Below are 15,231 nucleotides of genomic sequence, written 5' to 3' on the forward strand. Positions count from 1 at the left end.
AGAAAAAAAAAATACCCCCCCCCCAAAATCAAATCCTCCTACCTTTATAAATCCTCCCAAGACCACGATAATCCATCTGATCGGAGCAGTTGAAGACCACTACGTATTTCCCAAGCGTCTTCCCCATGTCTTTGGTTGTCTCTGTCTTCCCCGTTCCTGCCGGCCCCGTGGGACAGGCGCCCATGCTCATGCTCAGCGCCTGGGCTAGTGTTATGTAGCACCTGCAAAGCGAGGGAGATCGAGGGCTTATTGCTTTTGTGCGCCCTTTGCCCGCCAGAGGGCTAATGGATATAAGTAAAACAGGTTTAGTGCACACGACGTTTCTCTAGCTTTTTTTCCTATATAACATATAGTGGAAGCAGTGACTTGGCTATACACAGGCATGCATAATAAGCTTGTATGAAGAATATACTTTATTCAAATATGATTAATACTTCTCGTTTTTTTATGAATCACCGTTTGTTTACATAAACACTTTAGTTCAGTAGACACATTCGATCTTCACACAGTTATTAAAGAATAAAAAAAACTAACATATCTGCAAACAGCATTCAAATTATAGTGATGACAAATACACATCATCTTGTCCCTCTACATCAGGGGTTCCCAAACTGGGGTACATGTACCCCCAGGGGTACATTTGCACGTTTCAGGGGGTACATTTGGTCTGAAGGAAACAATTACTTGCACAATACATGGTGTTGTAATCTGCACTCAGATTGCACTTTTCTCATTTTCTTTGTGTTGATTAGCACCACCTTTATTGAAATTTCTTGGGTGTAAGGTAATACCATTTGTTTTTACTATTATAAACCTCACATGGCTTGATCTGCAGTGTAGATCTGTAGGACTACCTGTACCAATCTAGAAATGACTGGTACAGGACGTGTTTATCGACGCGTTAGGGGTACATGGGAACCTATAAAAAGCTTAAGGGGTACTAAGGAATAAAAGTTTGGGAACCCCTGCTCTACATTATTGCCTTCAGATTTCGGTCACCACAGGCCTATCGAAAGAACAGCAAACCGCCAAAACACCTGCTCTCATTCCGAAATCGAATGCCATGCCACACCCACCTGTCAGTCAAAGGCGTGATAACGAGTCGCTCCGTGCAACCCACGAACTCGTTCTGATAGAGGAACGTGACGTCAGTGAGGACGATGTTCGTTTTGTCGACGTCCTCCCGGAAGTAGACGCGACTCTGACGCAACCAGTCGAAGTCCATCACGGAACGCACGTTGTTTCGACACTGAAAAGGGTGGTGAGTGTGTGTAATTGATAAATATGATAGATTAATCTTGTAATGCAATAGGTAGTCGTAAGAAAATAAACATAAATTATTTGTAACTGATTGTTAGTTTTATAATAGGTTTGTCTATCAATATATTATTTTCATTTTTTTGACGTAAAGAATCGTGCTGATGAAGGTGATAAAGGAATAAGAAAAAAAAAAGTAAAAGACGGACAAATGAAAATGAAAGCTACAAAAAGGAATAAATGCTATTATAAAGAAGAGAAAGAAAAAAAAATTCTCTCCTCACTCACACACCACCACTGCCTTACCATGCTGTCGAAAATGTCCCTCTGATGAATGTGGATGGTGATGAGGGTCTCGTATTTCGTCCTCTGCACAGGTTCCAGGTCGCGGGTCGTTTGGTTGATGAGCAAGTTCAACAGGTCTAAGAAGCGGTTGTTCATCTCAGGCATAACACGGCGATCGGCGCGGGCTTGCGTCAGGGCCATTTCCGAGTCACGTGTCCAGATCATCTGAAGACCCAGGATGCCGACCTGATGCCAGAAGAGGCCATTTTAAAGCTGAAATGCCTCAGGGATGTTCGATAGACGGAATAAATCACAAAATAGATAAATAAATAAATAAATACCAAAAAACTTAATTTAGATCATTATTAGCCAACTATTTCTTTAACCTGAGCTGGAAATTGTTCCAGGAAGCGAAGGACGTTCAGATCCGGGTCCTGTATGACGTGATGCGCTTGCCTGATGATCCCGTGGACAGACTGCTGGGACATCTGGAGTAGCTTCATCAGCCACAGTTCCACGCTCCCCTCGGCGCGGACTGACTTCTCGAGCTGAAGTTAAGATGACATAATTATTAATACGGTGATTAAAGTTGATGTGGCGCTTTATTTAGCTATTTTTTTGGTACAGTTCAGACGTTCCGAACTGAATTTTGATCTAGTGATGACTAATGGGAAAGAGAACAGAACAGACGAATATACGAACACGGAAAGAAGCAAAGGTATTTACAGATACGCAAAAGCAGACACTAAAACATACACAGACTCACAGACACATAAAATGATCACCAACGCACGCACATCTAACATAACTACGCCTTCACATCTCTCTCTCTCTCTCTTACTATACCACTTCCCCCTCATTCTTGAAACCCCTCTTTCACACGTATGACTTACTCCTCACCCGTAAAACCAATGCCTTATCCGTACATCTTCTCTTCACCCGTACAACCTCTTCTCTTCACCCTCTCCTCTTCCCCCGTACAACCTTACCCCTTCACCCAAACAACCCAATCCCCTTCACCGGCATAACCATTCCCTCTCCCGTACAACCTCCTACCCCCTTACACATCCAACCTCCCCCCCCCGTCACCCATCAACCTAACCCCCCCTCCTTACTCATCCAACCTCCCCACCCCTCCCCCTCCCCCTCCCCCTCTCCCCCCTCTCACCTGCACCACCTCCCCCTCCGACGACGAAATAGCAACGATGCGGTCGTAATCCTGGTCGTGGAAGCGGACGGTCTTCGTGTTGTCGAAGATGGAGAGGAGATGCGACTGGATGGTGTGCGAGTCTGACGCTTGACCTAAGATCTCGAGCAGAGCTGGGTCAGAGACGAAGAAGAAGCGAGGGAACATGAGACGCTTTTTCTCGAGGTACCTGTGGAGTGGAGGTCGAGGTGGATTGCGTGAGTGGTGGGTGGCGGAGGAGGAATTGGTGTGTGTGTGTATGTGTTTTTGTTTATGGCTATTGTTATGATCTATTGTTGATGTCATTATCTTCATTGTGTTTTTTATCATTATTATCAATATTATTATTATCATTATTATTAATATTATCATTATCATAGTTATTATCTTCATCATCTTTGTCTTTATTATCCCCATGGTCATTATCAATATGGTCATCATTATTACTATTAGCATCATTATCATGCTATTAATATCATTATCATCACATTACTATTGCTGTCACTATCATTATTATTATCGTAATCATCATCAATACCATTGTCATTGTCACCAACATCATTACCGCTATCATTATCATCATCATCAAATCATCATTATCAGCATAACTATCACTATCAATAACATTACCTTTACCTTCGCTTATATAAATACCAACACTGATGCCCTTGCAATTGCAATTCTTACCCCGAGAGACTTTTCTGGCAGACCTCCAGTTGATCTTGAAGATATGGCAACAGTTGCTTCAGCATGTCATCTCCTACGCAGCATGTCACTACGTTGGGGTTGTCATGCGCCCTTGCCATGATCTTCTGCCAGTTCTTGTCAATCACATAAAATCTGTGACAGGAAAAAAATACCGATTAGCAGTCCTACGATCAATATCACGATACCGAATCTACATCAACACATTTTGTCAATAATAAAAGAATAAACAAACAGACGTTACGTGAATTCACATTTCACAAACTGCAAAGAAGTCAAGCAAATTCCACACCTTTTGGCTTCCTTCGGCAATTGTTTGGCAATGTCTCCGCCTACAAAGACGGCCTCAAGATACACCCACAGATTTTGGACGAAGAGCCACCTCTCCAAGATCTCGTTGGTGTTGGATAAATCGCTCACCCATTTTTGGATTTGTTTCCGGAATGGGGCGTTGTACCTATTGGAAGAAAGTTCATGTAGGCGTGAGGTATGTGTGGTTGATATGAAAAATAATATCTTGATGTGTGATTTATTTAATAATCTGTAAAAAAAAATTCGTAATGGCTGGGGATTTGAAGTGAATTAGAACAGTTATCCTGCAACGACTAACAAGTGCATAAATATAAGTAATTCCGATCGTCATTTGTTTCGCGCATGTATCGATATTTTCCTACTCTGAAGTTACACCTCGATGGGGGCTTAAAGTTTGCTGTCACCTAGATATGAATGAAGCAAGACACATCTATACAAGTCAGTTTTGTTAGGTTAATGAGAAAAAATACAAAAACCTTACAGGTACATATCAAATTAATAAAATAATTGTAAAGACCATAACATAAACATTAATCTGCAACTGTCCTAGTGGGCAAGGACAACTTTAAGGCTGCGTCCACAGGACAAAGCCATCAAATATTAACAAAGAACACTATGCATACAGCACTAGAAAACGAAATACTAGTCAAAAAGCACACTCAGTTATACCTATTCGAGAGCAAAGATCCGAGGACCATGAGCGAGTCCTCCAGCTGGGTGATGACCTCGGCTGTGGTGTCACCGCGCAGCAAGAGCTCCCCTCGGTTCTTGAAGGTCGAGAATGTGAGGTCATGCCCCGCCCACTCGTTGGTCACAATTCTGAGCTTGGCTTCGATGTCCTTCTCTTTCACAGCGGATATGCAAATGTCCTGGAATGATTGTGCAAAACATTAATAAATTGGTATATATATATATATATATATATATATATATATATATATTATACATATATATATATATATATATATATATATATATATATATATATATATATATATATATATATATATATATATATATATATTTCAGTTAAGTGCAAGATATATTTGGAGTATTAGGATATGAACACAGGAAATTCCCTTGAAACTACAGAAAGACCAAGAGGACACGTCAAATCGAATAATGTTAAACACAGACACGGGAAACATCACCGCATGCGCGTCCCCGAAATCCCTAGCACGACCAGCAAAGAACACCACCTCGATATCCTCCTTGAACTGCAGCAGGGGAGTGTCCATAATGTTCCTGAGGCAGAAGTTGTCGCTGTCCACCTCCAGCGGCCTGTTGATGACCTCGGCGATGCGCTGCCAGTGGCGAGGTTTCATGGCCTTGTTGGACATGAGTTCGAGGAGGGGACACATGTCGTTGAAGTCGTCGATGGTCTTCTTGAGGGTGTTGAAGGCCGGCCATTCCTTCAGGCCTTTCGGGAGCTTTCGGCACCTGTGGAGAAAAGTGTATTTCGGATGCCGCGTCTGGTGGAAATTATGTATCATATTTCGTTTTCGTCTTAGGCGTTGCCTTATTACTTTGGTTTTTTGTTATTTCCAGGGGCTTATCATACTGATTTCTTAATATCAATAGACAAGAGAACGTTTGCATGTGTATTATCGAAACTGATGAAGCGATAAAATACTCTTCCCGTTCCAGAACAATCCTCTTTGCCACACACAAACCTACCTGTTTTGGAACTCCATCAGCTCATTATTGATGTCCTCGATGTTGACCTCTCCCCAAGGGATGTCATAATAAGAGCTCACGCGATCTATGACGTCATTATAGAGTTTATAGAGCTTCTGGAGGAGGTTGAGTTCCTTCCGGATCTGGCTCAATTCGGGAAACTCGGAACGCGGAAGACGGAACAGCTCCTCGCCCACGGAGTAGCTGGAGTGCTTCCGCCATAGGGTGTCGAAGCGGTTCTGCCAAGATGATGTTATGGGGCGTATATGTACAGCGCCAAATGATGTTATTTGAGAAAAGAAAATGGATATCATTCAGAATGGGGATATTGTAAGGATAATATTACCAATTTAGTGGAACTAATTGTGATTAGTTTATAGATCAAAATCTCGAAGAAAAGGCTTTCGTGTTATATTCATTAGAAATCCTTGTTGAACTACTGTCTCCAAAAGTCGGTGTCCATAGAACGAACATACAAAGAAAGACAGACTTGATTACTTCTCTCCTGTGATCTCCCTGAACAAATTTTCAGGGTCAAATGACACCTCATTTTACCTGAGCAATAATAAGTCTATCGGAAGCATCACGCGGGTCCAGTCCAGGCACCATCGGCCCCTGAGCTCGGTAGTCGTGAACGAACTTGTTGCAGTCTTTCTTGAATTGTGCAACATTATGGATGAGTTCATTCCTGCAATGAAAAAAAGAACACAAAATCTTACTCATCCCCCCAAAAAAATCAATATTGTTAACTCTTATCTATCATATATATATAATCAAACAACATATATTCCCACAATATAAAACAACATAAAAAAGACCAAACTCGCTTTCCACAATGAAAGATATTCCAAAACCAAGATCTATTTTTATATATTTTTTACTCGTACATATTCGATCAGAGAACAAAACAAGACCAAACATTTGCAAGACCTGAAGTAGGGCTGGACGCGTGACAACAAATTCTGGACTTCGACAGCCTGTGCAAGAACCTTCTGCCAAGTGAAGCGTAGGTTGTCTACTTTCTCAGCCTCTTCTTGGGTCAGGCCGAGCTCGTACTTCACAAGCAAACCAAAGGACTCCTGGTAAGAGGAAATTGTATTCGGTTATTTTGATAGAGAAATGAAATCAGATTGAGAGTCGAGGAAGGTATAAATTATTATTTGAAACTGATTACGGAGAAAAAAAGTATTCCTGATAAAGATGATATTCTTCACTGTGTACATGACGTGTAAAAAATAACTGCCTTATGAAATCAATCATTCACTACAGAACACAATCAAATGCAATTTTGAATGATAGATAATAAATAATATACTGAAAATGTATATGAAATAAGTAAAAAGATGACTAAATAAACAGATAACCAAACATTACCAAACAACTAACCAATCAAACGGCCTGACAACCAAACACACCGCCATACTACGAAAACAAAACAAAAAAACAACAACAACCACACAACAAAACAAAACAAACACAACACAACCACACGCACCTCAATCGGATCAATTGCATCGTCCATATCCAGTTCCAAGTCCCGCGTCTTCCTCAGGATATCAATGGCGCTCTTAATGTCATCGAGGTCCTTGAGAGGGCGTTCGAGGCGCCTGGAGAGCTCGTTCAGCTGGGCGAAGAGGCGTTCCATCTCCTTCATGTAAGTGGTCTTGAGGGCCTCGCCGTACTTGTCCACCCAGACGGCGCTCTCCTTCACTAACGCGTTCTTCAGGTTGTCTGGTGGAGTGGGACGGATGGGAAGGGGGGAGGGGGGAGGGACTTAGACATTTTATTTTTTTAGGTTTTTAGTTTTGTTGATCTATGTCCTTAATTTGTATAGTTTTTTTTAAGATATCTGATATGATTATTGCTGTTATGATCATTATCATCATCATTTTCGTTATTATTATTATTCATTATTATCATCAATATTATTATTAGTATTATCATTACTATTACTATTATCATTATCATCATATACATTATCATTATTATTATTATTCCTGATATTAATTTTATCATTATTATCATTATTGTTATCATCTTTAGTATCATTATCATTTTTTTATCATTATTGTTATCATTATTATCATTATCATTATTATCACCCTTATCATTTGTGTTATCATCATTATCATTATCATTATTATCACCCTTATCATTTTTAACATCATCAATATCATTATCATTACTATTTTGTTACCATTATCATCATTATCATTACTATCATGGTTATTAACATCATAATCATTTTTGCTTCGTTTCTTTGGGAGGGGAGGTTGGGGGTTGGTAGGAGCAATTTTGTTTTGTTCTGATAAAAGACATGTTTGGTTTCTTGAAAAAAATCGCTTCTTTGAGGTTGTTTACATTAAAGAAGTATTGTTGAATTATGATGATGAAGCAAAGAGATGAAGAAAGGGTGAAGGAGAAGAAAAAAAGGAGAAACGACACACGAAAGGAGAAGAATAAGAAAGGTGATAACTGTAAATAACAATAAAAAAACCCTCAACCTATCTCATCCGAAGTCAACCCAATTCAACCCACACCCTCTCCCCTACCTAACTCACCCCCACCCCCCCGAAATAATACAACCACCTGAACCCATTTCGACCTACAATCCCTTGATAATAAAAAAAGGTAATCCAAACCTCCCCTCCCCTCCCCCCCCCCCACAAAAGAAAAAAAAAAATCTCAACCCACTTCAACCCAACTCACCCGTACTAATAGCCAGCGCCCCGACACGATACCGACCGGGTTCCCGACGTATCTGCTTATCCAAGTTTACGAAGCTTGTGAGTTTCTTATCGTAATCCTGCAACGAGGGGGAGTTGGCCGTAAAGTCCCGGATGGCCACTTCCTTGTCCATCCGCCACAGATGGTGATAGCGGTCCCACGAGGCAAACGTGTTGTGCACCTCCTGGGGATGAACGGGATTTTTTTTTTTTTTTTTTTTTTTTTTTTTTTTTTTTTTTTTGTGATGGTGGGGATGGGGTGGGGATATGGTGGGGTGGTAGAGTGTATGGGGGTGGGGGGGGGGTTGTGGTTGTGGTGATGGCGAAATATATAACAAAGCAGCAGTTATTGCAATTACGTTTACTTCTACTGCTACAACTACTGTTATTACTCCTGCTACTACTTCTACTACTACTACCACTACTAATCATTATTATTCTCATTTTCTCTTTTGATTCTAATTCTTATCTTCTTCATTATTATTACCATCATTCCTATCATCATTGTCATCATTATTAATGTCATCAGTATTATCTTTAACGCTATTCTCACAACACTGATACCGATAAACTATTGTATTTATTCAGAGGATACATAAGACAATTCAAAAAGTGAGCATTAATAACAAAAAACATCAAAATGACAGACGAAAGATAAGTTTATGAATTAATAAGTATATGAAATAGATAAATGACAGTAAATTGATATCCAACCGTCACAAACACATTAACAAACAGATAATTTGATAAGTGTATGTGCACATACAAATGCACACATAGACAAATAGATTGAAAAATGTTTAATAAAATACATCAAGTACTGATTAAAAAAAGAAGAGAAAGAAAGAAACAAATAATTATTAGATTAATGAATATATCGGCAAAAATAACAAAATTCATAAAATAGACAGATACAACTAAATCACTATATATCCTATGGATGAATAAAACAAATAAACAAATCCATAGGCTAACAATTAATCAATCAAACAAACAAATCAGCAAACAACCACCCAAGCAAAAGAGAGAGAGGAAAAAAAACGCAGAAAACCAGCCACCAAAAAACACAAAAACAACCGAACTCACGTTCTTAGTCGCCTGGAATGAATTGGCCATGTGACTCATGACCTTCGAGACGTCTTTGCTCTCCAGGACGTGCGTGTAGTAGTTCTTGGACATGGCAGGTACCTCCATGACGTCACTCCTGTTCCTCCAGGCTCGGCGGCGCGCGGAGGGAGTGAGCTCGGCTCGCTGGGGCTCTCCGGCCTGGGGTTAATATCCTTTGTTTATATATAGGTATTGTTTTTTTCTTTTTTTGGGGGGAGGGTGGTATGTAAAATTATAAGTAAAGGCAATTATTTTTTCTTTTTAAGTCAGGCGAGGAATTTATCTGTTTGGATTTTCAGTAACTGAAATCTTTAAAAAAAGATGTAGAGAAAGATTAGGTAAACCCAAACACACACATACACACAGTTTAATGTGCACAGACCCCTTTACACACACACACACACACACACACACACACACACACACACACACACACACACACACACACACACACACACACACACACACACACACACACACACACACACACACACACACGGCCGCACACCCTCTCAACCCGACATGAGAGTAGCCTGAGTACTAACATCCTCCTTGCGACATCGGACCCACTGAGAGACTCCTTTGGCCGTCGAGAGTATGATTTTGGCCACCTTATTAATGGCTTCCTGTACTTCCTCGAGGCTCGGGGACACCTGGACACCCGGGGACACCAAGGACGCACTTAACTCTACCAGAGGGACGCTGAGACCGGAGTCCAAGTCACCTGCAGCGTTTCCGCGGCTGCTCATCTCGCCTGCGAAAGATTACAAAGTTCGGTGGACATGTTTATGGTCGTGTATTGGTAACGACAGGGGTGATATATGGAATATGGAAATGCATTACGAAACATTACGAATTGTGCTACAAACCCACGGAATTATGAACTTAGTAAATACATTACGAAGGCATAAACGTTGACGACCTCGCGGGGAGAGGTTAACGAAAAGCAGTTTGGGCCAATTTACAATCAGATGAATAAAATAAACATAAAACCAAAATAAAAACGAATGAATAATAGGACACCCTCAAAAAAAAAAAAAAAAAATGTACACGGAAATAGACAAACAGAGTGATATATCTTACCACAACCCACTATCTATCGGATCCCCTGGACTTACCTTGCGAGCGGTTACTGATGACGCTCGTATGTTTCCGAATAGAGTCCAGGGCGCCTCGTACTGACTTCACGAGAACGTCCAACACGCGGCGGTGGTAAGTCTTACGTAGGTCTCTCGCAGCTGCCTCCACCTAGCGTGTATACGTGGGAAAATGTGATGTTTCTTCGCCAAGGATTAATATGGATGTATTATGTTGATATATTTGATGGATGGTGTAATGTTTGTTTTTATTATTAGGTTATTAAAGGTGTGTTGTTTTTGTTTGGTGCTCTGGTCTCACTTGTCATTAAGATTGGGTTTGTTTATTGGTGAATATATGATACTAATTGTATGTAATCACGGGTTATTTGCCTTACTAGATTTTGTCTCTCTTTTACTCTTCCTCCCTACCTCCATCATACTCCCTCTCTCTTTTCTCCCTCTTTCCTTTTCCTTTTCTCCCTTACTCTCTCTCTCTTTCTTTCTCTCTCTCTCTCCCCCCTCCCTCTCTCTCTCTCTCTCTCTCTCTCTCTCTCTCTCTCTCTCTCTCTCTCTCTCTCTCTCTCTCTCTCTCTCTCTCTCTCTCTCTCTCCCTCCCGCCAAATCAAACTCAACACCTAATGATCGAAAGCCCACAGTGCAAGTCAAGTAGCCGCCCCGATGCCAGTTTGCATAATCACGACCCGCCACTTCAAGCGATTGCTAGCAGACCTTTATTAACGACCTTCCATCCTACGTCCTGTCACTGAGCAATCGCTTTATCTGTTCTTCTCTCTGACAGCAACTGACATGCTTTCTGCCTGTTCTTTAATGTACTTTTGGCTGTACTATATCATACTATAGGTTAGAATGTTCTGGCACAGAAATGGGATCACAAAGATAGCTGCGTATCTAAGTTATTTTTCATACTCTTCGGGATTTCATCGTAAACTTCGGGATATCATCTTATATAAGAACATAACTTTACGACTTAAAGAGATAGAAAAGAGCTAAGAAAAGGACTTACTTTCTCCCTGGTTTCCTTCTTCCTGCGAGCCGCTTTCTCGCGTGGTGTGAGGGGTCTCGTCGGCAGCTCAAGCACGGAGGAAAAGTTGCCTTCGGTCACGGGGACGGGGCTTCGGCGAGATGACCCTCCCGCGGAAGACACTTGTGAATTGATACGTGTATATTTTAATGTTGTTATTATAATCGATAATCCTAGTTTTACTAATGTTGCTACTGCTACTTCTACTACTGTACTACGATTACTACTACTAATACTATAACTGGATTATATCAGTTAGAACGAATGCAAATCTATATATTTTTTTCGAATTTGAGTCAATGAGCTCCATATCGACGAATCAGGGGTAAAATTTCACTTGCACTTGAAAAAAAGAAGCAGAAGAAAAGAAAAACATTTATACGCATACAGACCAATCTTGCATTCTACTAAATCACGCTGTGCTTCTTCTACCTGATCGCGAATCGTCAAGGTCTCCGGCATCATCAAGGTCATCGATGGTAAGGAACGTGTGTTGACCTTCGCTGCCAGGCCCGCTCTCGACCCCGAGCAAAACCAGGTCAATCAGCTCCAAGACAGCATCCTCAACTACTCTGCTACGGCTGTTCAACTCCTGGGGGAGGATGGTAATTGGGTTGGTCGAATTGTCTTTTGATATCTATCTCTCGTTCTAATTCTTAATATCTTTCTCTTTCTCTCTCTCTCTCTCAAGATAAGACACAATGATGTTCTATCTTGTGTGTAATCGATAAACTACTCCTTTGAATAATGAATTATTAATAATGAATAATGGTTAAAAAAATCTCATTACTAATTGATGCAAAATTATGTTACATGAAAACATCATATTTCTGATAAAGAGTAACTGCATCTCAGAAGAGAAAACGCCGCCATTCCCGGGACATTTATACTCCATTTCGTCTTTTATCATCAAAATATATCTTAGCTAGACATATCAAATCCCCTTGTGTTAGGACTTAAACTAGGACTTGTATCAATAGAAAAAAGCATCATATTTTGGTTGGGAAAATACATCCGGGTTCTTCGTCAATCTTTCTGCGTTGACCAGTACTACATTCAGCGCCATGCATTAATTGAAGTTGCTTTCGAGCTGCGTGCTTCATAGGAATTCGAATCTGGTTAACCATTGAGCTATTAGTAGTAAGGAAAAATAAAGTACATCGAAAGTACATTGGGCTATTAATTTTAAAAGCAAGAATAAACATAAGTCTACGGGTACGACGCCCTATTTGCATAGCTTCCGTTCGTAAAACCCACTTCCAGTGACATACTTATATGCAGAAAAACAAAACGAAAAATAAAGAAATTCTCTTAACAGCAGACATCAGACACACTTACCTGGGCGGCTTGACAGCAGGTGAGCCAAGTATTGTGAACAAAGAGGTCTAAGGTCCAGGGACTGGTGTCTGGTAGGATATACAGACGCACTCCCGTCATGGCGGTCAACACACCTTCCATGCGGTGTTGGAGGATGTCGTTCACCCTTGGGAAGCGGAGGAAATTGCAGATGGATGTGAAGAGGATTTTTGGCTCCTTTGCTGGTTTTGTGAAACGCTATGATAGTATTCGTAAAAAACTTAATAATATTTTTTCCAAAAAATAAAACAACTTTAAAAGTCAAATCAAAACAAATTAAGCAGCTGTAGGTGAAGAGCAACAGATAGATTTTCTGCTTATAAAGCCTGGAACGATCTATGGAAAAGTAGGAATATAGATAAATTCAACTATAGGTTAATACAAAACTGTAACAGTGATTTGGAGAAAAAATGTAAAGTATGAATAAAGAAATGTAATGAATATAAGCAGTTCATATATCCTCATTACCTATGCTAATATTTTCCGCCCAATGCTTTAAGATTGCATTCAATAAATTATCTTCATACCACAGAGTTTTTAACCAATCAACCGCCCCGTTTACCTGTCAATAAGTATCTGGAAGGTATGTATGGCCGCGAATCCCTGCTCGAAGAAACTATGAGCTTGTATAGACGACCAAGTGAGCGTCGTTAGAAGGGGATCGAGCGCTTCTTTCAGTTTCGTGACGTGAGGGACCAACAGAGGGGCCACGGTTGCGTTCACTTTCGACTGTACGCGTTCATGCTCGTTCAGGAGGTGCTGCAAGAGAAAATTGATGTTTATCCGGGTTCTGTTGTCTTGATATTGCTATGTGGAGGATTTGGTTTTGTTATTGTTATTGTTTTTAAATCCTGTTTTGTGTGTACTGGGTGACGTAAGGAATTCTTATGGACATTTTGCTCTTGGCCAAATTGATTTAATTCTCTGTAAGGCAGTCACACAGCCAACGTGAAATTACACAACCAAATTGACATTCATCCGTACGACTACAAATCAGCATGATATTTGTCTAGAAAAAAATATGAATAAAAATGTACACTTCTCCCACTCCCATTCATATCTTTGTTGACAACACTTCTTACCTTAACCATATCGCGTTTCTTAAGAAGAAGAGGAGCTCTATTGAGGAGCAGCTGAGTCATGTAAGGAACCTCGAATCCCAGCTGTTGGACCTTCGTCGCCTCCTGCAGCAGCGTGGAGATTCTTGGGTCCCAGTTGACGTAGAGTTCTTCGGTGTCCGGACGTTGGACAACGAGAGTGCATCGGAGGGACTTTTGGATATCGCTGATCTGGGGGGACGAGGGGTTGTGTATGTCAAGCTACGTATAATGGTTATTTTATATATTTATTATTGTCATCATTTATTCCCCTACTGTATGATATATATATATATATATATATATATATATATATATATATATATATATATATATATTGTTGTACCATGATCATGATAAATAGTATTTGCCTAAAATGTGGAATAAGGAAAAATAACTAGAATATGCAGATTACAAATCTAATGAGCTTTTTTCTAATGATCAAACAGACGAACAAAACGTAAAACTCACACTCTGCTTCCTCCACGCGTCGTAATAAGCGAGCTCATACTGAACCAGAGTCCTGCCGATGCGATTATATTTCCTGACGGCCTCCTTTCCTTCGGGGAGTTTGAGGAGCACCGGGTGGTCCTTGAAGAACATCATTGGCTCCTCGAGGTGAAGGAATAAACTCCGCGCCCACTGAATCTTTCCTGAATACAGTGAAATTATTTGTATTAGATGGCTGTGCCACAAAGTTGCCTACATGAATCTGTATATCAAAATTATCTAAATAAACAGAGTGCAAATTATACTATACATAACAAATCTATAATATTTATTTTAGATATCTTATTTCATTATACCATTCTAATAATTCAGGTATAATGAATATGCCTATGACTTATTTACCTGCTACAGGCGGGAGACCTCGGAGCTGCGGGGGATTTTCGCACTGTTTGTTGTACATTCGCGTCACTTTCTCGAGCTCTTGGTGGAAACGCGCCAGAATCCTTTTCAGTTTTCCCTCTACGTCCAGATTAGGAACTACCTCTGCTATTCTTTCGAACCTGCAATAAACATGGCGGAATTATTAACACTATTTAAGGATTTATGTAATGTTTTGGATCCTCAATTTATATAAAACTGATAAATAATCAGACAGATGTATTTTTCTTTTCATGCTTGTATATAGGAAACAATGGTTTTAAAAGTTTTAATATTCTTTAACCTGTAACTTCTCTAAACGAATATATATCTACCTAGCGAGCATTTTATTAGCCATGGGCGTCTCCCATATTTCCTCGTGCTCCTTTTCGACCATCGTGTGTATCCTTCGAAGGAGTTCCCTCACGCTGGCCGCGAACACCTCCAGGTCGTTGTCGAAGCGGTGGTCTCGATAGTCCAAGTAGTCGTAGGGCTTTCGCGAGATCTCCGAGCACATTTCTTGCCACGACTTCAA

The 15,231-nt window shown here is 40.4% G+C and overlaps 1 protein-coding gene across 1 annotated transcript in view; it reads right to left on the minus strand.

Annotated features, from left to right (window-relative positions):
* LOC122252664 (dynein axonemal heavy chain 5) overlaps positions 1 to 15,231 on the minus strand; it is a 75,203-nt gene that overhangs the window by 44,748 nt on the left and 15,224 nt on the right. The window contains exons 13-37 of the mRNA XM_086549576.1: positions 15,032 to 15,231; positions 14,682 to 14,839; positions 14,301 to 14,482; positions 13,815 to 14,021; positions 13,295 to 13,491; positions 12,715 to 12,859; positions 11,809 to 11,968; positions 11,359 to 11,498; positions 10,374 to 10,503; positions 9,801 to 10,009; positions 9,235 to 9,414; positions 8,132 to 8,333; positions 6,918 to 7,153; positions 6,353 to 6,501; positions 5,978 to 6,110; positions 5,423 to 5,661; positions 4,945 to 5,185; positions 4,415 to 4,614; positions 3,726 to 3,890; positions 3,416 to 3,568; positions 2,711 to 2,918; positions 1,929 to 2,090; positions 1,564 to 1,788; positions 1,077 to 1,249; positions 43 to 221 (exon numbers count right to left, since the gene is read on the minus strand). The exon at positions 15,032 to 15,231 is cut by the window's right edge and continues 14 nt beyond it. Of these exons, the coding sequence (XP_086405702.1) occupies positions 43 to 221; positions 1,077 to 1,249; positions 1,564 to 1,788; positions 1,929 to 2,090; positions 2,711 to 2,918; positions 3,416 to 3,568; positions 3,726 to 3,890; positions 4,415 to 4,614; positions 4,945 to 5,185; positions 5,423 to 5,661; positions 5,978 to 6,110; positions 6,353 to 6,501; positions 6,918 to 7,153; positions 8,132 to 8,333; positions 9,235 to 9,414; positions 9,801 to 10,009; positions 10,374 to 10,503; positions 11,359 to 11,498; positions 11,809 to 11,968; positions 12,715 to 12,859; positions 13,295 to 13,491; positions 13,815 to 14,021; positions 14,301 to 14,482; positions 14,682 to 14,839; positions 15,032 to 15,231 (4,573 nt within the window). The remainder of the gene's footprint in view (positions 1 to 42; positions 222 to 1,076; positions 1,250 to 1,563; positions 1,789 to 1,928; positions 2,091 to 2,710; positions 2,919 to 3,415; positions 3,569 to 3,725; positions 3,891 to 4,414; positions 4,615 to 4,944; positions 5,186 to 5,422; positions 5,662 to 5,977; positions 6,111 to 6,352; positions 6,502 to 6,917; positions 7,154 to 8,131; positions 8,334 to 9,234; positions 9,415 to 9,800; positions 10,010 to 10,373; positions 10,504 to 11,358; positions 11,499 to 11,808; positions 11,969 to 12,714; positions 12,860 to 13,294; positions 13,492 to 13,814; positions 14,022 to 14,300; positions 14,483 to 14,681; positions 14,840 to 15,031) is intronic.

Source organism: Penaeus japonicus, unplaced genomic scaffold (genome assembly GCF_977035675.1).
Source record: "Penaeus japonicus unplaced genomic scaffold, GWHDUDI00000001_assembly GWHDUDI00000022, whole genome shotgun sequence".
In the NCBI taxonomy this organism is placed as follows: domain Eukaryota; kingdom Metazoa; phylum Arthropoda; class Malacostraca; order Decapoda; family Penaeidae; genus Penaeus; species Penaeus japonicus.